General features: G+C 45.2%; 1 protein-coding gene, 1 long non-coding RNA gene and 1 pseudogene across 25 annotated transcripts in view; 2 read left to right on the plus strand and 1 right to left on the minus strand.

The window, feature by feature from the left end:
- Positions 1–27,396, minus strand: part of Thrb (thyroid hormone receptor beta) — a 339,826-nt gene that overhangs the window by 46,200 nt on the left and 266,230 nt on the right. For 17 of the 23 annotated variants that reach the window (XM_087584964.1, XM_087584972.1, XM_087584960.1 and 14 more), the window contains 1 exon segment: positions 19,419–19,679. The exons of the other annotated variants lie outside the window; for them this stretch is intronic. In XM_087584964.1, coding sequence (XP_087441090.1) covers positions 19,419–19,679 — 261 coding nt within the window. 23 annotated transcript variants of the gene reach the window in all.
- On the plus strand, positions 6,815–7,189 carry Eif1-ps2 (eukaryotic translation initiation factor 1, pseudogene 2; annotated as a pseudogene).
- On the plus strand, positions 14,130–18,060 carry LOC120096912 (uncharacterized). 2 transcript variants are annotated; one of them, XR_015638640.1, is made up of 2 exons: positions 14,130–14,502; positions 15,084–18,060. It is a non-coding gene; the product is annotated as an uncharacterized LOC120096912 (long non-coding RNA). The 2 variants fall into 2 exon arrangements; XR_015638639.1 differs by having other exon boundaries at positions 14,130–14,463.

Below are 27,396 nucleotides of genomic sequence, written 5' to 3' on the forward strand. Positions count from 1 at the left end.
CTAGTTCTTAAAACTCTGCCCTCCGCCCCAAGCTGGTATTGCATGCTCCTGAGTTCCCAGGCTTGGAAAGCGTCAGCTCAAGGGAGAAACCAGGGAGGAACAAAGTTAAACCAAGTGTAATGGATTTCACGTCCGGATGCAAGGAGCATCTGTCCCATGGACCATAGACAGAGGAGGATACTTAGTAAGCTGGCCAGGGGCAGAAGATGCTACCTGCGAACTGGCTTTTTAAAAAGTGTGTACATCTCAAAACTGAGTGGACTGCACTGAAGCCCTCACCGCTGACCCTGCAGCGATGCGCACTGAGATGGCAGAGTCCACCTCAGAACAGAACTTGCTTTTTGCTGGAGTGGTAGATACTCTAAGTCCTGTTTGTGCATATGGTTCCTGTGTGTGTGTGTGTGTGGGGGGGGTCATACCTGCCAGTCTTGCATGGATGTTTCTAAAATTCTGGCCAACTTGCTGCGGTGATAGAACGGTATAAACAATCTTTGGGAAACTCCAAACACATCGTCAAAGAGATCAGGGCCGTGGCACTGACTTCTTTGTCCTATCTATCTTTATGTGATGCCTGGGGTCTGAGCTATTCCTTTCGTCACTGAGAATGGTGAGTAAACAAGAGCTCCAGGTTGTTGAGGTCCACAGCACTGACGAATTGCACCGCACTGACAACCTCTGAATGTATCTCTCATGAAGAGAAATAAACTGTGGCAATTTCTTTGTTCACAATAGAGGCATAAATATTTTTGACTTGTTTTAGAGAATAGGAGAATTACTTAAGTTAGAATTTACTTAGAACAGTGGTGGATGCAGTTAGAGGCAAAGGCCTACACATGGCAGTAATGACCGTCATTACATGGCTGAAGGGCTATAGCTCCAGACTTGTCTGCCCAGTCCACATTTTCAGTCCAGGTCACTGGGCAGAAAACTTTGAACCTACATGCTAAATATAGCCCCCCCCACACCTGTTTCACCAATAAATTTTTATTGGAATTTGGCCACACTTCACGACTACAGTTGCACCACTCAGACCTCTCCCACTCTGTAGAACCTTGTGGTCTTGTATCTTCTGGTTTCAGGACCACCACCCATCCGGGGTTCTAAGTAAATAACGGTCTAAGTCCTTGACACGTACCTTCCCTTCAGTATCTATATCCGACCCTTTAGCAGGCGTGCAAACTCTTCTGATTTTTTTCTTTCCTGAGCTGGCTCCTGGAGTGATGTTTAAAAATAGCTGACCGGGCCACTCCAAGGCCCCGTGGCCACTTACTGAATTTAGAACAAAGCCACCGCTCTTGCCACTAGCCTTCTCTATGCTCTCACCCACTTCTGTCATGTTCCCTTGACTCTTGTCCAGTGTCCTTGTCCTGTGAGCGCTCTGAGCTCTCCCCAGCTTTAAGGACACTTCAAATGTTTTCTTCCTGCACTCCTCATAGAGAGTAAATGGTGCTTGCTCTGATTCTGGACCGTCCTGGTTGCGTTATGAGCCTGAAGGCCCGGGGCCATTATTGAACACACGATATTGGCTCCCAGATAGAACTGGGAGGACCCCCAGTGTACCAAGGCCTTTTCTTATTCTTTTCAATGATATTGTTTTAGATATCATTTAGATCTCTGTCCTCAGATACATAGTTTTGGGCTAGGACGTGTCTTCCCTGGAGGGGACTGAACCGGTTGTCTTTGTGGAGGTAAATAGGAGGGTCATGTGAGGAGAATTCTGAGCGCTCGTGAGCTTGTGAGAACGCTCCAAGAAAACAAGTCAAGGGTCCTGTGACCTCGGTTTCTTCAAAACACGGAACTGCTCTTGGGGTGCGCTCTGGTGCTCTCCCAGGGGTCGTGGGTAGGAGTGAGTTTGTTTCAGTTACTCATTACAACTAGCTTTGCTACCTGTTTATATGTCTCTATAGAAAATGTGTTTTCCCCATATATGGCTTTTCCCTATGACTGTTTACGGCTTGAGATCACGAGAACTTTATTCTCCTGACCCTCCGTAGCCCTCAGAGTATAAATTGTCTGAGGCTCTGAAGGAAGCTGGCTTTTGCATGAGTGTGGTCCACCTCGTTCGGCAGCGCCATTCTCACAGATCCCACGGCCTCGACACTGGTGATAGGGCCAGCCTCGTCCTCTGAGTATGGGAAGATTAGAATGGTAGGTGATGGGGGGGAGGGGGAAACTATGGTGGTTTACTGCACATTCTGAGAATATTTACTTGGTCTCTGACTTCGGGAACGTTCTGGTTCATGGCTTTTGAAGCTTTGGGCATCTGAAGGTGGGCATAATGCCGCGTGCCTGTGGTCGAAGCACCTGGGTGGCTGAGGCAGGATGAGCGATTGAGCCCCTGTGAGCAAGACCAGCCTGGTCCACGCACTGTGACCCTCAGACGAGGAAGAAGAGAAGTGGGGAGAGGAGGAGTAACACAAAGGAGAGAAATGGGGGTGGAAGGGAGGACTCCAGAGGGACCTGACTGCAAAACACTCATTTCCAGCTAGGAAGTAGTTTAGTGCAGTGGTCTAGTGTGTGGGAGACTGGGTCTGATCCCTAACAACAACCCACATGCCCATCCCACTCCCACCCATCCCCCACACTCCTACACATACACACCCACAAACCAAACATGACACAGACACACACACACACACACACACCACAAAGACACACATCCCCCTCCCACCCATCCCACACATTCCCACACATCCACACCCACAAACCAAACATGACACAGACACAAACACAGACACACACACACACACACACACACACCACAAAGACACACATCCCCCTCCCACCCATCCCACACATTCCCACACATCCACACCCACATACCACACACACACACACACACACACACACACACACACACACCCCACACCCATTCCCCTCCCAACCACCCCCAGTTCTCACCCCTACACACAGGAATCCTGTGAGTTGATGTCTGTTACAGATGTTCCACACCTAGACTCCTGCTCTGTTGCCCTCTATGCTGGGGATGGAGCCAAATGTGGGGACATCGGTATTGCCTGGAAGTAGGGTGCATTTTTGAAATTACATGTGTGAGAACCCAGGTAGGACCAGGGATGAGAGTTCCTGAGGGGGAGTTCCCAGGAGTTCCCAAGACCAGGCTGAGCCTTTGGCCTTTCAGATAAAGTGTGCATTGGTTTGAACAAACAAACGAGCTCATAGCTCTTTTCTTTAGAACACATTGCACTATGAATTTGTTCCTATTTTTTTCTCGCTCTTAGTTTTCAATAAAAGCTTTTTGATAACTCTATCTTGTTACAGCTTCACAAAAGCATAGCAAGGGGGGAGGCTGCCTCTTAATCCTTCACGAAACAAAATGTACTTTATGAAAATGTGCACGAGACTGACATACGGCTAACTGCTGGAGAGGGAATGGGCTGAGGAGGCACACAGGAACACTGCAGTGGAAACAAGACAGCCTGGGGCCACCGTGACGTGAGCGGCCTGTGCTGGGGGGTGGGGGTGGGGAGGCAGCAAGTGAGCCGTGGGGTAGGTTTCTGGAAGGGAAGTTCTGTAGCCTTCTTCATCCGGCCTTAGATGCTCATCACTCTACTTGCATAAGGCGGGATGGCTTGCCCAGTGCATTCCTGCAAAGGCCCTATCACGCCATTCTCTGTGACCCTCCACTAGAAGAACCAGTAAAAGAAAGCAAGGGCTGTAGACCAGATCCCAAAGGTCTTTGATCCCAAATGGTGCCTCCTGGACCAACAACCAACATTTTTAGATCTCTTAGGAATGCAAAACCGAAATGCTGTTGGTGCCTGTGCAAGCCCCATCTGATCTTCATGCTGGCTAAGGTTCGAGAGCCACCCGCGTAGAGCAAAGCAGGTGTCCTCGAAGCTGGTCACTGTCGCCGTCTCCAGCTGCACTGGCTGTTATGCTGAGCCCTGGATTCTCAAAGTTGTCTTTTGTGTGGTCCATTTCTCTCTTCTCTTGATCCTGGCTGATACATTGGCCTTACTTTTTGTCTGAAAGTTGTTAGGTCTAATCAGTCAAGGAACAGAAGAAAGTCATGAGAACTACCTGGCCAGCTCAGTTCAAATTCCTGGCCTATAACTTGGCTATAGGTGGTCTGGTATGTCCAGCAAGACTGTCACACTGTCACTGACTCTCAGTAAGGCTCTGGTAAAGAGAAAGGACTTATAGCATCTTGGTGTCTCTGAACACGACAGTATCACAACTGCATAGACACTTGGCTTGTGCCAGCCTTCACAGCCACCACTCATGGGTGGTTGAGACATTTTTATACCATGCTGTCTTTTCTCATGGGCTTCTTGTCTCTGATTAGTTCTTTGGGATGGTTTGACCCTCTGCTAGCCTTTCATTTGCGGGGAGGTGGTGCTCATGCTGGTACGGCCTCACTGTGTAGGCCAGGCTGGCCTCAAACCCATGATGATCTTCCCACGTTAGCGTCTCAAGTGATTTCAAGTGTGAAGCCCAACACCTGGCTCTTTGGTGTTCCTTCTGGGTCTGTCTTCAACCACCTCCTGATCACTTAGATCCTTAGCAGATCCCCATCAGTGCCTTTAGGTCTGCTGCCCAGCCAATTAACGGAACCTCTTCCCTGATGTCTCCAAGCGACCTCACACACCAAGACTGTATCTACTTGTGCTTCCACAGCGGTCCCACAGAGCATCACTGTGTATGCAGATATTTGTAACAGACGAGAAATACCCCACTGTAGGAAGTAGCACAGCAAGGAAGCTGAAGAAGTCTCAAGGAAGCAGATCTTCTCTGTGCTGGGACTTGGCCTAACATCTTCATTTCTTATTAGTGTTTCTACAACACTATCACAAAGGGTGCTAGCTGTTCTATGCTGTCCCCCTTATAACTAAAGTCACCAAAAAGCTGAAAACAGATCTCCCACAAGGTCCAGCTATCCCACGCTTGGGCACACACTCAACTGACTCTACATTCTACTTATGAAGATACTCATCCATGATCACTCTGGCTACCTATGATGGCCAGAAATCAGAAACAGCCTGGATGTTCTGACGGTGGACGGATGAATAATGTAAACGTGGCACATTCATGCACTGACATGTTATTCTGCTGTTAAGAAAAATGGAATTAAGACATTTGCAGCAAATAGATCTACAAACAATCATCCTGAGTGAGGTAACCAAGACCTGGAAAAACAAATGTTGCATGTTTTTGCTTACACGCCGATGTGCATTTAAACTTTATATATGTGTATTTCTGAATTATCACTGAGGTTAGTTAGCTAGTAAGGGATCAGGGGATTGGAGGGGCTCTTTCAAGGGGGGGGAGGGAACTAACTAGAATTAACTAATTAACTAGAAGAATTAATGGGAAACTTCTCAAAGTTGGTATGCTAGCTAGTTTTATGCCAATGTGCCATAAGCTAAAATCATTTGTGAAGAGAGACACTAGGTTCAGAAAAAGACTCCATATGATTCGCCCATGGGCAAGTCTGCAGTTCATTGTGGACGGTGACATCCTTGCATAGTTAGTCCAGGATGGCATAGGAAGTCGGACTGGACAAGCCACAGAAAACAAGTCAGTAAGCATCAGTCCTTCCTTCCTTTGTCGTCTCTGCATCAGCACTCCAGCCTCGGTTTCTCTCCCACATCTCTACTTCCTCCAGTTTCTGCCCTGGCTTTTCAGTGATGGACTGCACTATAAAACTCTAAGCTGAAATAAACCCTTTTATCTCCCCAAAATGAATGGGGAGAGGAGTCAGGGTAAAGGAGGGCCTATGGGAGGAACAACTAACAGAAAAACCATTAAAGAGCAAGTCTCCTACTGCAGAAGCATCCTAAAGCACATGCACATATAAAAATGTAAATGCAGTTATGATATTCAACTTGGCATATTATCACCCCCCCGTCCCTCGCACCACCAAGAATGGGTTAAACACTTTTGTGTCACTGAATAAAGAGGTCCCATAGAAATGACTCTGCCCAACACATTAGAAGACATAGCCGACGCTGTTGCTTAACCACTACAAGCTGACGGTATGGCTCCATTAATAAAGACACCACTTACATCACTGAACAGAGAAATCAAGCCAATGCCTCATTTGAAGCTTCGCTCCTACCGACTAATGCTCATGCTGCTAGGAAAGAAAAGTCATCGTCAATATCGCCCAGTTACAAACTCTGTAACCCATGACAGTGACCTGCCTGTAAGATACTCTGGTACAACTGTGCCATACCTGTTATGGCAATAACCAGCTACATTGTGTTTGGATTTAAGGCCTATTCCCGACGCTGGTAACGTGGCTAGGAAGCTGAGACTAGGTAGGTCATGGGTCCTAGGTGAAAACCAACTTTTCTTGTTCTGCTAAATGAACACAGCAATAAAAATGACTCCAAATCATCTCCTTTCTCCTCCCAAATAGTTTCCCCTCTACTTGTCCTATGTATGTATGTGTCTGTGTTTATATATTTTACATGTGAATCTAGGTTCCACGCATGAGAAAAATAGAGTAGTTTTTTTTTTCTTTCTGGATCTTGGCTATTTTACTGACATGATGATCTCTGGATCTTTCCATTTTCCTGTAATGCCATGGTTTTATTATTCTTTATGGTTGAATAAAACTCCACTGTGTATAGCTAGATGTCATGTTCTCTTGAGCATTTCGTTGATCTCTCTTATAGAAGAATGCATTATATCCACATGAAATTGTTAGATGGCGGACCCAGCCACTGAGCTGCCTTCGAGGACTCAGATGCCTCCCCCTGGAGCCCCCCTCACTTCCCGATGCTTCCTCCCACCCCCAAAGCCTCCTTTCTCCCACGGCTGCCTTCCACAGGAACAGGAATCATATTGCATGTCCACTATCCAGAACCTCCTCCACTCGTCTGACCCCTTTGCTGATGCAAGTAAGGGTGATGACCTGCTTCCTGCTGGCACTGAGGGTTATATCCATCTAAGAATTCAACAGAGAAACGGCAGGAAGACGCTTACAACTGTCCAAGGAATTGCTGGTGATTACGATAAAAAAGAAACTAGGGAGGCATTTGAGAAGAAATCTGCCTGCAATGGTATTGTCATTGAGCATCCAGAATATGGAGACACAACTCAGGGTGTATAGGGTGACCAGCACAAGACCACGTGCCAGTTCCTAATAGTGGTTGGACTGGCTAAGGATGATCAGCTTAAGGTTCATGGGTTAAGAACTTGTGGCTCTCTGAAGCTTCAGTGAGGATTTCCTTGCAATGAGTAGAATAGTAGAATTTCCCTTCTGTCCCTGGTCACAAGTTTAAAAACCTCACAGCTTGTATAATGCCATCATTTGGGGTCTACTTTTAACTTGGACTAGTGTAACTCCTTCATGCAATAAACTGAAAAGCCATCCTGTGCAGTTTCAGCCAAGCCAAGAACTCCAAGATCACAGGAGGCTATGTCTGACCAGAGATTCCTTGGGACTCCCCCTACAGAGTACCCTGCCCTAGGAGATTGTTACCACTTGAACAACCCAGGTGACCCAGAGTATGGGTAACACTGCCCTACTATGTCACTAGAGGGAGTCTCTGGCAGTAAGAAGAACCCCTGGTGACTGACCAGATAGGCAGAATTCAGAGCCACCTTTCCAGAGAAGTCTTGGACATTAGCTCATCACCAGGGCAGTCCTATTAGGCAGATCTATCCTAACCAAGGGATGTTGAAACATGAAGGGAAAGGTCAGCCTGGTGTCAGTTAAACTTATGACAAGGGAACAAATACCAAGCTGGCCATTGGTCAAGTGGCTAGTTGTAGAGAGTTCAACTCAATACGCAGCCACTGCCCAGTGCCATGTGAGGTAACAAACTGGTCGTTTGGTTTCCTCTTCCCTTCCAGTTTTAATGTTATGTAATGTATTTAAATCCTTATCTAAATAAAGCTTGTTTTTAGAAATAAAAAAATAGTTAGAAGGCAAGTTAAATTAATTAAAAAATGAAAAAATGTCAAGGAAGACACCTGATATTGACTTCTGGCCTCCATTTGTCTATGTACATACCCACAGGAAACAGGTACCTAAATACACACAGACAGACAGACAGACAGCAACACTTAGACACACACACAGACACACACAGACACACACAGACAGACACACAGACAGACACACAGACACACACACAGACACACACACAGATACACACACACAGACACACACACACAACACACACAGACACACACACAGACACACACAGAGACACATACACAGACAAATACACACACAGACACATACAGACACAGACACAGACACACAGACACACAGACAGACACATAGACACACACAGACACATACAGACACAGACACACAGACAGACAGACAGACAGACAGACACACACATACACACACACACACACACACACACACACTCTTTAAACAGGAATCAGGAGCTGCATGCTGGATACTTCAAGTTTCAAGTAAGTTAAAAATAAAATGGAGTGATTTGTTCTTTTTTTCTATGGATTTAAATGGAATTGATATTTTAATGGTGCAAAACCCCATGAAAGTTGAACATACTGGGCAATGGCTGGGCACTTGTCTGGCATGTGTGGTGCTCTGACAGTAAGCCCTAGCACACAAAAATTTAAAGCATCCAAAAGAAATATACCTAAAAGCTTGTACACAGCGTCAGTGTATCATATGAGCTTTGATATATGCACCACTCTCACCTTCTGACGTAGGTACCTTGTTTAAGAAACTAATGTTCTTTTCAAACAACACAGGAACATTCTTCATTATAAGCTAAAGCCAGAAAGCCAGCAGAATTTTCACCACTGCCTGGTGTTCAAAAGATTTACAGCCCAGAGTCCACGTGTGTCTCCAGAACTAGAATTCACCATAGGCCACCGCGGTACAGACCCAGAATACACTCAAGAAAAAAGTTTTGGTAAAAATCAAGACAATCTCAGTGCCTTGTGTCCCAAGCAGGCATCGTATAAAGCCACAATTAGTAAGACAGAACTCAGAAGCACTTTAACTCTATTCTATGTTATTGTAAAGAAACAAACTTTAACTTGATGGTAAATGGAGGATTAGTTAAAATCGAAACAGTTATTTGAGGAGGGAAAGGAAGAGGATTTATTGTATGAGTTTTAAAAAACAGGATTTCTTTCTTTTTTCTTCTTTTTCCCTTTTTTGAAAACAATTGATTCTTTATTTCTTGCTGGTATCCCCAAGATTCACATCTAGAAACTACAAACTGAAAGTCTTCATTTTATTTCACGTTAAAACGTTCTGGAAATTAACGAGTAAATACCAGGACAATCCTAAGGTATGCTGCAGTGTCAGCTGTCTTGTGGGTTAGTCAGATTGGTTAAGGGGAAGGTCAGAAGCATAAGGCCAACGTGACATGGCGTCTCCTCACTGTGACCCATGGCAAGGCCCTTGGGCTGTGAAGCTTCCCAGTGCTCCCCCAAGTCTCATTGGACACACACCAGCTTCAAACGTGTCAGAGCTGACAGAGAAACAAGACACCATTAGTCTCCAGACATGCCCCCTTAGAGCACAGAGTAGTTGCTTAAAAAGAGGACTTTAAAGAATTCACTTCCACGGAACACGGTGAGCTAAGAAGGCAGAGGCCATCTCACACGAGGATATGAAGATGGGTGGCTGGATCGTAGATAGTCTTTGGGTCATGTCATTAACTGCTGCTGTGACTTTTTAGTACTTCTGCTAAAAATCATAAGGAAATACCAGTGAACCCTAAATTAAGTGGGGGCTTACAGAAGAATCAGCCCACCCTATCTTAACAAATACCTAGAATGACAGAGAAGAGAGACTAAGATTCAAGTAGACTGACTTGACCTTGGGGGACACCATGCTAATTGCAATAAGCCAGGCACAGAGCCACAAACTGCATGATCTCATTTAGATATGGAATCTAAAGCCAGAGAAGAGAACGGTGGTGCCTAGAAGGTGTCCACAGAGGCACAGGGGGATGGATGGATGGATGGACAGATGCTGAAAAAGGATCAAACTCAGTCAGGAGGGAGAAGCCTCAGGGACCCATTACATAGCACGATGCATACAGTTCACAACAACGTGTCCTTCCCTTAAAAGTTATTAAATAATCAGATATTAAATATTCTAATCACAGCGAATTATAAAGATGTGAGATGACAAGCTTGATCTAATTAATCATCGAGGTAGAGAGATAGTAAAGAAACACATTTTATACCATCGACATATTTAATATTTATTTGTTAATGCTACCTTAATGAAGTCGTAGAGTGAGAGAGCCCAGTGACCCACAAGGACTAAATGAAGCACATAACCCTGTCCCCTGGTCCAGAAAGCAAGACAAGAATAAAGCACGGCTGGTGGTGGCAGAGGCCCTCCCTCCAGCTCGGTCACGTCTCCCTTCACTGAGGGAGACACCGGAGTAGAGTCTGTCAACTAGAAAGTGATGTGCACTAGTGTCAGATGTCCTGATCCCGATCACTGTGCCATGGTCATCTAGGAGAATTCCCATTGTTTTAGGAGACATTCTGAGGTGTTTCGCTAAGAGGAATGGTTTTTCTAACTACTGTCAGTGGTTCTACGGAACACTAATGCTAGGTAACATACGAGAAGCAGTACCCTCAGCCACACACATATGGATAAAGTGACTGGGGCAGGACACCAGCTCTAGGTGAGAAGTGGATGGGTAAGCCCAAGGTTATCATCAATAAAAGTACTAAAAGCAACCTAGGAGTCTGCTCGGAGATCTTCAAGCAACCATGTAACTCAAAGGACACATTGAGGGAAAAGTAGGCATATGGCCAAAAAATGTTGCTGTCCCAAAAAGACAGAGGAAAGTCTTCCAAAATAGTATACACTATATACATAATACAAGAATGAATGACCTTCAGTCCGTTGGAGAAGACAATGGGTTAGCTCATTAATGTGACTCTCTGCTTTTGGTAGTGAGCTTTTCAATTGTGATTACCTGCAAAGCCTTTAGATTGTCTCTAGTCCTTTGTTGGGGGGAAAATATAGGCACGGGTACAGAGCCACCCTTCTTCTACCTATGAGCACCGGGACAAGAAGAAGAAACTGCGCCCTTAGACAGCTCATGAATATTAAGTGGGGTGACTCCATATCAGATATCTGTCTCCATAGAAACCTATCTGGTTGAAAGTGGTGCAAAAGATTAACATGCATTTTCCCCTTTCTAAAGGGCAGTGGTTCCTACTTACATGGATTTTGACCTTTGCTTTTATACCTGAGGCTTATTATACGGAGTTCTTTGCAGAGCTAGTCAAACACAGAACCCAGTAAACCTCTCTTCATTAATTCTAAGGTTTAACTTAAAATAGTTATGGCCTTTAGAGTTACACGCTGTGGGATAACTCGGAGGAATCAGGGGTGAAGCCTGCCGTTCACAGAATATGGCCATCACTCCTCACACAATATTCTAAGTCAAACGCCAAGTGGCTGCAGAGAGGAGATGTTCGAGTTAGTCCTGTTTTCAGCCTTGCGCTTCATTTTAAGAGAGAATAATGTTTGATAAACTCAATCTCCTTGTGTAAGTCAACACTGACAGATGTCACAGGGATGGGGCTTTGCAAAAGCTCATAATCCTGGGTCAGAACAATGCCATGGAGGATGACCTTGGGTCATGGGGCTCCTCTCTGACTCTCGTCTTATCTCCAAGGTCACGTAGTTCTGGGTTTCTGGTACCCTGAATAGGCTTGTGTCAAGTAGGCAAAATTCACCTGGATCTGAAAGAGTAATCTGTAAATAAGTCCACCATCAGAACCAGCCACAAGATAGTCCCCGAGTGAGGGACCACCCTGAAGACAGGGCAAGCCACCAATCATTTGTGATGCCACCTTTGGTTGATAATTCTGTGTCTCTGGGGTACTCAAAACCAAACTGTCTATCCAGAAGCAGCTGGTCACACCCTCATGGGGGGAAGTGTACACAAATGTTCTAAGAAACTTCTGGGGGAACTGAAAATGGGGTCTGAATGTATCTGCGTCATTGGACCTAAGGGCCCAATGGGAAATAAGACCACTGAGAGAGATGGCATGAGACAGTTGATTTTCCAACTCAGTTTGTACTGTGTTCTATATCTTCACGGAGATCATGGGTTGGGGTTTGTTTGGACAGTGCTGAATTAACATATTCAGCCCTCTTTTCCTCATAACTGGAGATACGGTTTCAATATTGAAAAAAAATGACTAACAATAAACTGTATATCCTCGAACTTTCTTGGTCATCAATTAATCTTCGTGTTCATTATTGGAAAGAATGTTATTTACCCAATGCTAAATGGCAAGTTTCAGAGGCAAGAACCAGTCCACATTTGGCTGGCCCCATATTTCCCAAGCATTGGCTGGACGCCGTGGAACCTGAGAATTCTCAGGCAGTATTTATAGCCAGTATATTCATTAAACCATTTATATATTTGTCTGAATTTGGCTGGGATATCTTTGTGGTTTCGATCTGTGTCAGAAATGGCAGATGGCATGTGTCTTCAGAGCGCTATGTCAGTTAACCATCCATCGTCCCTGACTTTGAGAACCATCCATTGAATGTGGTAAGGGATGCGAGCTTTGTACTTATGCCCCTCAAGCCATAGTAAAGCTGCCTCAAGGTGGTGTGGGTTTAGTAGTTGTTTCCCCATGAGTATTTGGCACTCCTAATAACCATATGGCTCCTCAAGATCTTTCTAGCCTCACCAGAGGTGTAAAGTTTCCATCTGCTGATAAGTCTCTGTAACACCATCCAAGCGCTTACTCTATCCCAAACTCTCTAGTTTTCAGATAAGAGAATGGAAATCAGAACGGCTAAGGGCCTTGCCTAATCCTAATAGGTGTTGGGTGGCAGACACACCAAAGGAAGGCATGGCCAAACTGTATAATCAGCATGTGAGAACACACTGTATCCATCATGGTGGGTGGGACCCTTGGCACCTCTGCCTGGTGAGTGCCAGTGTTCTCCTAGACCAAGTTCTTGGCTTAGGATCCCAGGACAGGGTAATCTCAGAGAGATCTAGCACTCATGACTAGAGTGTGTGAATCGGATCCTAATTCAGCTACTTCGTATTTTTTGGTGATTATTTTTTTTTCACTCAAGGTTTTAAAACTTTAAAAGCTTTGCAAAAAAGTATTTGGGTTGCTACTCTGAGCTCTGTCAACTGAGTTTGTGTCCCTGCTCTACCCCTGATGTGATGATCTGTAATGCACTGTCTACCTTTCAGTATTCAGTATACTACTCAGCATTTCAGTGCACACGTTCTGCAGGGTAACATGAGGTCAGAAACGGTAACAGAAACCAGAAAGGCCGGAAGATTAGAAGATTACTTACATACTGAGAACAGTAAGCAATTATTCAATTGCCACTAAATCATAGAAATTGTACTGAGGGGGTTACTCATATTTTCCTTTATCTATACAGAAATTTGAAAGGTCGCTTGATCAGATTACCCTGTTCTGTGGATCAGAGAGGCTCAGAGATTTGCTCTAAGCTTGCGTGTGACAAAGTAAGGAGGGAACTTAAGACATCTTATTTGGAAATGTACTCTTGTTACTAAGATATAAGTGGTCGTTGATACAGTTGGGAAGATCTGTGAACACACTTGTATGTAGAATTAAGATCGGCACCATCCTCACATGCTTTTTCTTCTCTAAGGGAGCTCCAGAAAGAAGCTTGCAGTGTATCCTGGAGCTAGTCCCCATGCATATTAGTATAACCCCACAGGCTATCAAAGCCATAAGTGGGGTCATACAGTTCATTCACGCTCCTCCCTAAAGCACATTTCCAAAGTAAGTTTTACAGTTTTTTCAAATGCTTAGATACACTTTGATTTATTTAAATATACCTCCACGGCTGGAAAGATTTAGATTATTTCCAATTTATTAGCCACGAGAGCAAAGTATGAAGAATTGAATTCAGGCCCTTGTATGAACGTTTCTAAGAGTGGGGAATCATGAGAGGGACCAAGGGATCAGATCTGACTTTCTCCATGTTACAGAGACAGCTGTGCTGACCGTGGAGAGCACGCAGAGGTCCATCAACAGCAGCTCTGTGCTGCATCTTGAGAACTGAGCTGAGTGGATCTGACCCCGAGCTGCTGATGTTCCTCTTCCTCCTTCTGTGTTACCATTTCCGGTTTGATTTTACTTCGTTTCATGCTGTTGGTACTTTGCCCCTCCCTTCTAGTTCTTTCTCTTCCTCTTTACTTGTGGAATGTGTCCCCTGCCTTTGAAGGAGGAAACCACACAGCGATCTTGTGCACTCCAGGAACTGGTAGTGAGCGCTTACTATCACGTCGGTCACCAACCCTTCCTGACCGCCCAAGGAGCATGGAGCACGGCTTTACTCAGTGGGCTGAGACCACGGTCTCTGGCGCACAGGGCACAGTGGAGAGCAGTGACTGATGGATCACGGGAGGAAGGGCTCCAGCTGTGTGATCCAGCCCTCTCAGTGCCAGTGAACTTCCTGACTTCCTGGTGTTTGACTTCCGCACGAAGACAGCGTTGACCGCTGACGGGGTGAATGTCTATCCTGAAGTATTAACTGCAAAGCATACAGTAACTTGTAGATGATGTCCCTGACTTTCAGGGCACTTTGTCATTTCGGTGAAGGGGAGCGGTCTATCATTTGAAGTGTCACTGTCGATTTAAGTCATCTGTTCTCTACAAAAACCAGGGATTAATAGCCTGCCCCTTCACTGACATAAGATATCATTTACATTTTATCATGAAAGAATTACTTTAAATTGTCTATGCCTTGGGGGACAGTTTAATAAATGGTTTAATAAATTCTAGCTACAAGAAAGAATAATCTATTACCAGTAAGTGTCAATGTTCAGTAGAATATTTTAACAGCAAGGGAAAATGCTGATGACCCATCGGTAAGCATTAAAAGCTGGTTACAAATCATGCGCCTTGCGTGACCCACATTTGTAAAAAATAGATAAAAAAGAGACAACTGAGGTGTGATTAAAATTTGTAATAATGTTTGTCCTTAGTAGTTGAAACAAAAAATATTTTTAAAAAATTATCTGTAATTTTACAACTTACTGAGATTTTCCTGTTCCCTGTAAAGCCAGATAGAATGTTTAGGAAGAAAGAAAATGACACATTAAATTTTTCTGACTCTTTTCTTCCAGGGACCTAAGATCCATCTGTTCTTTTTTACATCGTGGATGGTGCAGAGAAACTGCAATGGTGTCATTACACTGCCACTGTCCTCTCAACAGTCCCCATGGCTCCTTCCAGAAAGTTCCTGGCTATTATGGAGGTCCCACTTTACAAGTACAATGAGCTGCTGAGGTCTTGTTCTGAGGAGTCACCTCCCTATTTTGACCAACTTTCAGGACTTGCTGAACTAAGTTTAGGAGGCCTCAGTGGGCAGAAGCGAGAAGCCTTGGAATGATTTCAGAGCGGGGTTGGGTTCCAACCCTGCAGTAGGGGCTTTCTTTCCAGAAGGCATCTATCAGCAATGAAGTGTTACCAAGGAGGGTGAGTGAGCATGTTTTCAGGCCCAAAGTGAGTCCCCAAGACTGGATTGCCAGCTGGCTCCAAGGGCTGCAGGAAAGGGAGGGACAAGCATATCTCTGAGAGCCCACTAGGTGGCAGACTTTTTCCTTATGCGTATCCTCAAGGGTTTGGGGGACACTATGGTCTCAAAGTCACTATAAGGGGCCATTGAGATACAAATTCTGAGGTCCAGACCACCCCTGGGCACTCCAATTCAACTGGGTCCTCAGGTTCTCCTTTCTCCTTCCCTCTTGTCCTTTCACTGGAAGATTCTCTATGAAGTCCACGCTGGCCTCGAACTCACCCTCCCTGGGCTTGCACTGCATTTGGAGTGCTGTGGTTACAGAGTGGATCGCCACACACAGCTTAGACTCTCACCTCCCTAAGCTGCTGGAAGTTCCGTTAGTGCCACTAACTGTGTGCAGCACTGGGCACAGAATAAAGCAGCATGGGCTCAAGAAGGGAGGAGGTGGCACAATCCCTGACGCGCAGGATGCGAAGGGTTCCAGGGCTATCCGCTTGGTGCGATTGCTGCTAACGGAGCACACGGATGTGCTGTTCAAAATGTTAGCTAGAAACTCCAAGCACACTCCAAGCAAAATACATTTAAGAGTATTTTACATGTAAGTCAACGATTGGCAGGCTATTTGAAGTAAAAGGGCACTAAGAAATTGCAGGCATTAGAGACCAATGAATTCCTCTTCTTGCTTAAGACTTTGTTTGACACAGTTCTGGCCACATGTGGCTGACTAGGAAAGTCTGACAGCACCAAACTGGTCCGTGCCTGGCTTGGTGAGTGACAGTCACTGGTGTTGCCAGCTGGTTGCAGGTGCTGAGAAGGTGCTGTGAAAGTTCCTGAAGCTTGAATCGGCAGAGAGTTATATGGATCAGCCCACATACCACACGTGAAAGTATTCTGAGCTAGTTCAGACAGACTACTAATTTCAGGTGCGGCTTACTGTGTGACTTTTAGCAGCCAGTTGATTGTTTTTGAATCGCTGAACCCCAAGTAAACCTTTGTGCATCAACTCAAGGTCATTTAGTTCCTATGGGTGATGGCTGGAGTTCTTGGAGTGAGGCTAATGTGTCCTTTGGCTCACGTGTTCCTTTTTTTCACAGTTAGACATCAAGCATAATGTCCTGCACACAGTAGGCCCCGTACAAGCACCAGAAGAGCAGGCCAGGGCATGAACTGCTTTAAGGCTGGCAGCCAGTCAGGAAGTAGACACCCACTATGAACGGCCATCTGACAGAACTTTCCTCATGAGCTCTACAAATGTAACAGCAGATCATGGAGCAGACAAGAAGAGTCAACTCCCACGGGCAAACCTAGGCACCATTCATTGGTGTCCTAATCTATGAGGGAAATTTACCATAGTAGATTCCTGTGCTACAGGGCTTGGGCCACTTAGGTGTCATTTCCCCACCGAGTCAGCACAGAATTTTAAGCCCAGATCCAAGTGAACCTTCGTGGTGTCTCTGGAAACCTCACAAAGTTCGCCTCTGTTGATTTTCTTTCAACAGTGGAATAATGAAAATGCACTTATGATTTTGGAAGACCAGAGCTTCTCGAACAGCCGCCCACCCCACCATCACCATCCTCATCTGTTTAACTCTGCTGGCAGAAACCCTCATTCTGCAGTCACGGAGTTTATATGATGGAAGGATGGGTAGCCACAGGGGAAAACGGTGCACCCTAAGTCAGGTAGTGTGCTGAATAGTTAAGCACAGTATCTAATAGAGCTTTATCAACAACGTATGTGAGTTTGCTCTAAACACACAGTGGAAAGGCTGGTGTTCTAGCTCAAGTGTGTCAATCTCAAAGTCTTAGCCTCTGTACTGTAGAATTTTAAATCAGAAGGTGCTCTCTCTCTCTCTCCCTCTCTCTCTCTCTCTGACATGGTCTCCTATTTAGCTGTAGTGCTATCCTCCTGCCTCAGCATACTGTGTGCTGGAACTCCCCTACCTTCTCTTACTTTCAAAATATATCAACAGACAAAAGTTTACTACTTCAAATTCTATATAACCAAGAACAAAATCCCTCATCAATGATAGGGGCAACTCTCCGTGTATGAATGAGCTTGGGTTCCAGTTGTGAATGAGTCAAACTCTGTTCGCTGGGCTCTTAAATCATTTTGTAAAAACCAAAGACAGGCATGGTTTTACTGCGACCTATATAATCTGAAGAAACAATTTTCTAGCAAAACTGTGGTTCAGGTGAAAATGAGCACATTCCCACGGACACACGGACACCCACCTGGTTTACATCCCGATTCCTTTGGAAAAAAAATCTTATTTTGCCATTTAAAAAAAATATCCTCTTCAAAATTTTAAAGAACTTCACTTACAAATGTCTGCATAAACAAGACTTTAATACTAGCTAGCTATATCAATGGGCATATCAATGTGGAAGTGGAAGGATTACACAGGGTCTCATCCCTGAACAAGGGTACAGGTGCGTAATGACCGCTGAAAATGGGAGACTTGGTCTCTCCAGGGATCAGCCTACTCATTAGTTGTCCTGAAGCAATGTGTCTGTAAACAGCAAAACAGACTAACAGGTTGCATTTGTATGTCTGTGCATAAATAAACATATATACATAATAATACATACATACACACATATGTACACACATGCACATACATACACACAGACATACACATATATACACACAATACAAACATACCTACATACGTATACCATTATAATAATAATAATAAAAAGAAGCTATCGATTGGAGAGTGGGGTGGCATAGACGTGTTGGAGGGAGGGAACCTGGGAGGAACTGAAGGGAAGAAAGGGAGAAGGGAGGGGACTGTAGTGTCATTTCAGTTTAGAACATTAAAATGACCCTTTATACTTCTAAGTAATCAATGCGGAAGTACAAACATCACATTTCAAAAGGAACATGGTATTTCTGCCTATTCTTCAGCCAGAGCTGAGGACGCCATCTTTGGATATTGTGTTTCATGTGAAAACATCTGCCTCGATTTCCCAGGGAAACCAGAAGGTACAATGAGGTTCTAAAGTATTTCCAGAAAGGCAGGAAGACCTGGGTGGCCAATGTTCATGACAGGCTTCCTCATGGCGTCACCTCCACATGTCTCCACACGGGAGGCATTCTCATTTGACTGTGAGATTTTCAGTTTCCAAAACGAAAATGTAAACTTCATCACAAGTAAAAACCAAAAAGCCAGTTTCGACAGTTTTAGCTTGTAAACTCTGGACCGGCAAAGCATGGGGAGTTATAAGAACCTGGACACTTGAAGACACAGACTGGTTTAAGAAGCAAAGATTTTGGGCGACCGTAAGACCGTAAAGCGATCAGCATGGGAGACATCTGTCAGGTGGGGTGGCCTGAGGTGAGACAGGGCTAAGTCTTATGTGATCAGGACCCGGGGCCACGTTAGCTGGGGTTTGTTTCCCCCTCATGAGGTGACAACCTCCTAATCTTCTCTTGGTGATGGTGACAGAGGATTTATGGACCACAGACATTAAAATCTCCCTGTCAAGTATGAACTGTCTATTTAGGTTAATGGCCGGCGTCACAATCCCTCCAGCTACTGTAGATAATCAGGATAGGAAACGTATTCGCGTGCACATGCTGGCAGACTCAGCTAAAAGCAAGTGCACGAGTGCAACAATGTCTGCTTCCACTCAGACACAAGCAGAATCTAAAACCAAAACCATAACATATTTGTTCATTGAAAAAATAAAAAGGATCTCTTCCTGAGTGCCGGTGTATGGTGTAAAGTGCTTGCCTTTGGACCCCACTTGTTTATTTATGCTTAAAATAAAATTAAAGGATAAAACCCTGAGGGAGGATCAACCAGGGAAAGGCAGCACAGACACGGGGCAGGAGGAGAAACGGATTCTGAGCGGTCACGGGAGAGACGCATGCGTGGTAGCGGGAGAGAGAGACGCATGCGTGGTATCACCGGTCTAGCAGGAAGTGGTTGGTTACCTTTACATTTCTTCTCTTCGGTCTGGAAAGTCTGGGCGCTTGAGACGCTCTGATCGTTCACATCGTCTGGATCCAGATGGAATATAGAGCTCGCCCAAGTGGCCTGGATGAGGTGTGAGGATGTTTGCTCATTCTTCAATGCACCACGCCTCTCCACATGGCTCTTCCTGTGCAGGCAGGCTTCGGACATTCCTACCAGCTTCCAGTCCTGGCCTCGGTCTGGATGGGGCTTCTGTTTGTCCCAGGCTGGAAGGCCATTTTCTGGTAGGAAGGGAGCGGAAAACACGAGATAACAGACTGAAGGTATTGCCAAGGTTTTGCTGAGATTTTGCATTTTAGAAGGCCGGTCGTTGTTTAATTCTTTTGGTCTCCTATGCTGTCAGGGCAAAGAGCCACCTAAGCTGGATTGCCTGCTAGAGAGACCAACATGTTCCCCCTCTGTTTTTCCAACGTCTCCACCGCCAAGGCTCTGCTGCTCTCGCCACTACAGCAGTGGCCCCAGAGCAAGCTGATACCCGTTTATATCACTGCTTAGGTGACTATCTGAGGTCTTGAAAGTCAGGGCTGGCCACGACCTTAGGTCAGATCCTTAGGATGCACACATCCGGGTGCAGCCTGGTTTGACTTGGGTTATATCACACGCTGACCTGAGGGACACTGTCACTGAAAGTGGCCACACTCAAATGGCCACACACCGAGCCTGACAATCTATTCTGACCGTCTTCTACTCTGATGGCAAAAGGAAAGAAATAGGAAAGACGCCAATAATAAGACATAACACAAAGCAACACAACTCCCAAGTCCAAACACCTCAATCTTTACAAGGAAGTTCTGTGTTTTCCAAGTAGTCCAACCAGGCCATAAAATCACATAAAAGGGAACAGGTCATGTTTTTTCCTTATGGCAAATTAAGAGCTCCACGGATGGAAAGATGAGCCTGGATCTCAGGCTGGGTATCAGACAACTGCTATTTTATTTGTTTTGGAGTTCAGTCTGTGTGGTGCATAGGTCTGTTCTCTAGAATGGGCAAAAATAGAATAATATAATGAATTTCTTACCACAAGCATCTCCTCTAGAACAATTTGTACCTCATGCAATACCTTTGCTATATAGGAAGATATATCAGGGGACAAAAATGGCACACAAATGTACATATATGTGCACATATGCATCACACACACACACACACACACACACACACACACACACACACACACACACACAGAGCATACAATTTACCAGAAATTCTTAGCAACTACGTTTCACAATTAGAAATGGAGTGGCCATATACACTGATTTTAAGACTGATTTATAAGTGAGGGCTTTTGGTCAAGGAATCCAGAGCCTTCCACACGCAGGCTAATATTGCATTCACTGGACATGTCCTTTCTGGGTGAGTTTTCTTTAAGGCTGAAATTACCAAAAGACCACAACGGAATCCTTGGTGTTTACATAGACCAGTCCGTCCTGACTTGTGCACAGGGAATTTTAAGCGACTTTTCAGAGTTAGGCGCACTTTGGGTTTCCACAGCACCCTCTCTGAAGCTACCAGACCTTCAGTTGAGGTGGTGTGGATGGTTTATCTGGACGTGTCAGCCGTCAGAAGTCACTCTTGGAAGTTCCGGTCCTCTCCTGAGCCTCATGTTCCCATAACCATGAGCATTCCAACTTTCTGACCCAGGAGAATGTGAAGGACCACGAGGGGATAGGCATGGGATTTCCTCCTTTTTTTGAAAGAAAGATTTAATTGAGTTTAGGTGTGCAGGAGTCCCACCCCTCCCCCCACCTATGGGTTTAAGTGTCTAAAGTTGGAGTTTTGAGCTGCCTGATGTGGGTAGTAGAACCAAACTTGTACGTTTGGTAAGAGCGGCAGCCAGCATGCCGACTTGCTGAGCTGTCTCTCCAGCCCCAGTGCAGGACTTTCTGCCTAGTAAGCGAAAGCGGCTGGTGCTTGAAGTAGCTCGTGTCTCCTGGAGGAGAGTCCTATTGTGCGTTAGCCTTGGGGTTGTACCAGTTGCTCTGATTCATGCATAGGGACTGGAAATTGTCCACACTTAGGATTGTGTAAGCTATTGTATTAGGCAGGTTAAACAAACATGGGTGCTTTTTTTTTTTTCTCTCTCTCAGGGTTTATGAGGTATTATTCATTGCAGGATGAATCAACTCTTCCACTTTCCAACCATGCCCGCCCCTGGTGCAATTACAGGCATTTATTCTCAGTGTCCCTCAAAAGGAAAAAAAGATCTCGTATCGCGTTTCCAACTAAACACATCTGTGTAGAGTTCATCCAGGCACCTACTACCATGAGGGTTTACGCTTCTGTGAATTAATTACTAAGGGGCTAAATAGGAAGGTTAATCGTGGGTCTGGCGAGCCTCCCTTTGCTCCCACGGACACGAGAGAGCTCACCCACGCGTGTTTCTGCTCTCCCTGCCTTATTTTCAGAGATTAATTCCCTACCAAATTGTACCCTGTAAAGTTCAACTTAAAGAATGTTAAAGTTCTCTGAGGATTTTCTAAAGCTTCTACCATGTAATCTTTGTGTATTAATTTCTGATTATGGTAGTAATTTCCCCCCGCCCTAACAATAAATGAGGAAATCAGGCGGTTGCTGTTCCTTATTGAATCTGAAACTCGTCTACGTTCCCACTCAAAGCAGAGCTCATCAGAGCTCGTTTTCATGCCCCTTGGGCCAGCAAGAGTGGGTTTCTTCTGGCAAGGGGGAGTAACCCAAACCGGGGTAAGGTGAGCGAGAGGACTGCCTTCCGCTTTCCTAAGAAAACCACTTGAGATGGATTGGGCGAAGTGCTCCCATCCACAGGAGCCATTTACAGGTTTATAATTACTGTCTGTAATTACACTTGCAATAATGATATTCAGTTGCTTAATTGACAGGTTTATGGCATACCCACTGCTGGGAAAACAGGAGACTGAGAAGCCCTGGCTGGGCCATGGGAAAATGCAATAGGGATTTCTCTGAAGAGAATAAACACTTGACTCTATCCACTCAAGGACAGGGGAGTCCGTGCAATTCTTACTCCATTCCCCAGGAGGCATGGGACTCCACTGTGCCAGGCCCATAAATTCTACTCGTCGGGTGTGCTGTCAGTGATGAGGACTACAAGGTCCCTCCACATATATGCAGCTGGTAAAATGTTTTAAGAGTTTTTCCTATGACTAGATCACGCGCCCATATTCTTCCACTCCTCCAAAGTGCATGCCGATAGATTATTTCCCTTTAGAGAAATTAGCATCCTCAAGGGTCAATCACGACTCCCAACCCTTGGCACCTATCACTGCAGGTGCTAATCACAGCACTGGAGACCTGACTTTTTAAATCGGGCAAGGGCCTCGGGATATATGATTCTGTTGAGTTCTCCTGGTGAATGAGACACCGCAGAGAGTTTGCGATCCAAAGGACCAAGGCAAGCTCAATGTAATAAAACAAGCTATTGGCATTCAGAATAAGTTATACGGTCTCTGAGACTCTAAGATCTTTTACACAGCCTTAGATAATCTTCCAGTTCATTTTTATTGTCACGTTGATATATCCTAGAGCCACCTGGGAAGAAGGAACCTCAACGGAAGGACTGCCTTTTCTCAAACTGGCCTATAGCCATGTCTGTGCCGTACTGTCTTGATTGACGGCGGATGTGGGAGGGCCCGGCCCATTGTGGGCATCACCATCTCTAGGTATCTGGTATAAGAAACTGGCTGGGGTGAGCCAGTAAGCAGTAGTGTTTCTCCACTGTTTCTGCTTGAGCTCCTGTCCAGACATCTCTCAATAATGGACTGTGACCTGGCAATGTGAGTTATAATAAACCCTTTCCTCCCTTGAGTTGCTTTTGGTCCTGTTGTTTGTTACAGCAACAGACAGAAACCGAGGTAGAGAAGGCTGTGCAAACATTGACAGATCACCAAACTGTGGTTGGGTCTCCTGAGCAAAGCTCGTAGGTGCTGACTGGATAGGGAAGATTGCAGGTATGGATGTAAGTAAGTTCTTCAAAGAGAAGTTTTAGGTATTCTCTGGAACATACTGGAAATAGTGGTAGGAACAAAGCCTTCAAAGGCCTATGGATGTAGCTCATTGGTAGAGTCCATGGCTAGTACACATGATGCCCTAGGCTCAATCCCCAGAACCACAGTAGCACACATAACACCAGACATAGTAGCACATATCTCAGCAAGAGATGGAGGCACGAGGGGTCAGGATCCCAAGGATCAAGGTCATCCTTGGCTACACAGAGAGTTGGTGGCCAGCCTGGCCTACGTGAGACTTTTTCAAAACTGGGATGGAGTCAGTTCTTTGCTGAGTGTCCATCAGGACTGCAAAAGGGTCGGGTCCTAGAAATAATCAAATCTTATAATTCGCACGATCAACATGACATCCTACACGAAAGGGTTAGTATAATTTGTCAGTTGTAATACAAGTTAATAGATGGAGGAAAAGTCAACAACTTGGTGGGAGGTGGACTAACACTAGAGCAACATTTGCCTGGTTGTCTCAGAGAGTTTAGAGAGAGATGATCAAGTCTCCATTTCCCGACTGTCGTTCTGATGGCTTTGGATGTTACCATACTGACCTAAACAGTCTTTAGCAAACAAGAAATGAACTTAAATTTCCACAAGTTAACCACCTACAACTTATTTCTGCTATAGGTGATAGAAAATAAATCTGTCTGTCAAAGAAGGAAAATTGTTCTAGAATATTCAAGCATTTAAGAACAAAAAATCCAGCTGGTATCTTAGGAAAGGACTAAAATGAAGAAAACAGGGGTGAGAAGAGTCATCTGAGGAGGCTGGGGTTTCCCATTACCCGCTCTGTGTATGTAGCTTGTATCAAAAGGCCATTGATTATCAGATATTGAGACAAATGATGTGCACAGCACTAACTGAAAACCCAGGGTATGTGGGGTTGTATTATGAACATCAGGTCATTAATTTGCTTGTTTTTCTAAGACTTATTTTTGCTTTGACGTGTACGAGTGAGTTTGTGTGATGTTGTGGCATACCACGTGTGCGAGGGCACCTGCGGAGTCCAGAAGGGGGCATCGGATCATCTGGAGCTGGAGTAACTGGCAGTTAGGGGCTGCCTGACGCTAGGGAGGGGAACCCAACTCGGTCCTACAGCTAGTTCCTGCAAGAACGTTCCTGACTAATCCCTCAACCATTTTCTACAGACCTTACTTCATTCTCCAGAGCTTCCTTGTCTGCCTCAGTGGGTATGTGAGCATCACTGAGGGAGAGCCATTGTTGCCCTGCTGTGTGCAGAGGCCCTGGGAGAGACCCTTCCGCATGGTAAGGATGTGAGCCCATGGGGCATAAGCAGGCCTGAGGTGACACTGCTTCTATTCACGAGTCTTAGTGGGGACAACTGCTCTAGGTGATGTCAAAAAACAAGAGAAGGGAGTGATTCTGGAGTAGGAGCCAAACAGTTGACTGTTTTTAAAGTGATTGTGATAGAAGGATACGCGATATTAAGCAGTTCCGTTAACAAGTTTAGGGTAGAACTATTTGAGAGGGTTCATGTGTAGATGACAGAGGTGAACATGTATGGTGATGTGTCATGTTCATGTGTAGATGACAGAGGCAAACATGTATGCGTGATGTGGCATGTTCATGTGTAGATGACACAGGCAAACATGTATGTGTGATGTGGCATGTTCATGTGTAGATGATAGAGGCAAACATGTATGCATGATGTGGCATGTTCATGTGTAGATGACAGGCAAACATGTATGCATGATGTGGCATGTTCATGTGTAGATGACAGGCAAACATGTATGCATGATGTGGCATGTTCATGTGTAGATGACAGAGGCAAACATGTATGTATGATGTGGCATGTTCATGTGTAGATGACAGGCAAACATGTATGTATGATGTGGCATAGCAAAAACCTACGAGTGCTCACTGAGCCTCCTCCTTCCTTCACCACTAACAATCACACAGCACAGCGCTACTCTGCTGAGTTCAGCTACTTGGGAAGTTCCCTCCCAACTTCCCTTTCTCCTTCAGCAGACAGAACTAGTCTATGGCTTCCTGGGCTCAGCTTTCCCTCCCTGCTGTGTCAGGGTGAGCTCTCATCATTTGGAAGATACTATGGACTCTAACAGTGTGTAATCCTGCTCCATTTAAAAATATCTTATTGGTGAATGCCAGTGTTCCCAGTGGAAATTCTCAGGTTGGCCTAGAGACTAGGCCCACGTATTTCTTTTGTCTTTTCCATAATTTAGATCTACAGAGGAAACAGAAAGTTGTAGACATTGTAATGAGGTGGGCTTAAGTCACAGCAGGGCACCAGGCCTTCTAGGTCACTGGCCTCTAAAGGATTTGGTGGCGGGGAGGGTGATAAAGGAAGGCAAGTGTTTATTATGTGTGATAATAATACACATTGGTGATGATCCTAATATAAACAACAGTTAAGCCCACCGAGAACTGGGCTGGCTGGAGAGGTGGCTCAGCAGTTAAGAACACTGGCTGCTTTTCCAGAGGACCCAGGTTCAATTCCCAGCACCTATATGACAGCTCGTAACTGTCTGTGATTACAGCTCCAGGGGAATCTGGCACTTTCACATAGGCACACATGCAGGTAAAACACTAACGCACATAAAATAAACAATTTAAGAATATCAAGAATATCACTAAGATTTACTATTTGACAAACTAGTAAAGCACTAAGACATGAGTGCCTTCTGTATAGCTCAGCATTCATATGTCACTTCATCTAATCTAAATAAACATCTGTACCCAGAACCTCAAACAACACTAGATGACTTTTCAGCCAATAAACAGGAGCAGAGCAGGTGGGAAGCTCACTGATTCCTGTGTTCCGGTTCAGACTGTGTTACAATGTATTGTATTGGCAACCCTTTTGCTTTGGCTTCCTGAACTTATGGGCCTGTGGCTTGCTTCTCTAGCCTGTGGCTGGTTACACAGATGCATGCCCATCATCTGAGCAGAATCAAATCACGCTCCACAGCTTTCCATGCCCTCCCTCTCTTCTGTAACTTGGAGGGAAACAGGAGTCCTGGAAGAACCCTGCAGTTGACGTGCCTGCTAGTGCAGACTACCTTCCCCTAGGACACACTGCTTCCACCGAACCACTCTTCCTTCATGTTCTCACCCTCCATGGGCTAATGTCGATGGCCATCTCCACATCTAGAGGAGAAGATTAAAAGGAGCCATTCTTGTATTTCTTTTGGAAATTTAAGAGGAAGCCAGTGCACTGAGACCACATTTGTTCACATGTAGAGGGAGCAGGTGAACTACAGAAGGCCAAGGTGATGGTGATGGATGCACTCAGATGCTCTGACTAGAGTCGGATATCAAGAACAGATCTACTGCCTCACCCCTGAGATTTTGAGGCCCTTGTTCAGCAAGTTGGTTAAACCAGCCTGTGCAGGGTGGCAGCCTCCACCCGCTGTCTTGGTCTTCCTTTTGCCAGCACCTCCCTATTAGTTTCCCTCCATTTGAGTCTGTGTGGGAATGGAGACTAAGGTGTCCTGTCACAGAAAGATTAACCTGTTTCACTAGCAGGGACTCCCAGTGCATCGTGGGCGAGACTTGGGAGCCCATAAGAGACAGACAGATCTTTCCCAGGTCTGGTGGCTCCCACTCTTGTTTCTGCTGCAGATTCTGTGAACGAGTTGAGTGGCAGCCTCAAAGAAAATAATCACTGTGGGCATTCAGACTTCAAATAATTATTCTGGAGCCAGGAAACTGCAAGGATAGTCTTCCAGAAAGGGAAAATAATCAACATTGAAAAATACAAAACCAAAGCAAAATGGACACATGTGCTTAGAACATTTAAATGGGCGTCTTAATCTATTTTAACACACAGCCTGAAGTAAAGTTGGGAAGCAAAACAGTACAAGGTGTGTTTAGAGATGGCAGAATTCTCTTCACTGGAGAGACACATGGTGGTGTCTATGTTGTGTGGGCTCCAGTTCTGGTGCTGAACACTGGCCAGGGGTTG

This window comes from Rattus norvegicus, chromosome 15 (assembly GCF_021556685.1).
Source record: "Rattus norvegicus strain SHRSP/BbbUtx chromosome 15, alternate assembly SHRSP_T2T, whole genome shotgun sequence".
In the NCBI taxonomy this organism is placed as follows: Eukaryota; Metazoa; Chordata; class Mammalia; order Rodentia; family Muridae; genus Rattus; species Rattus norvegicus.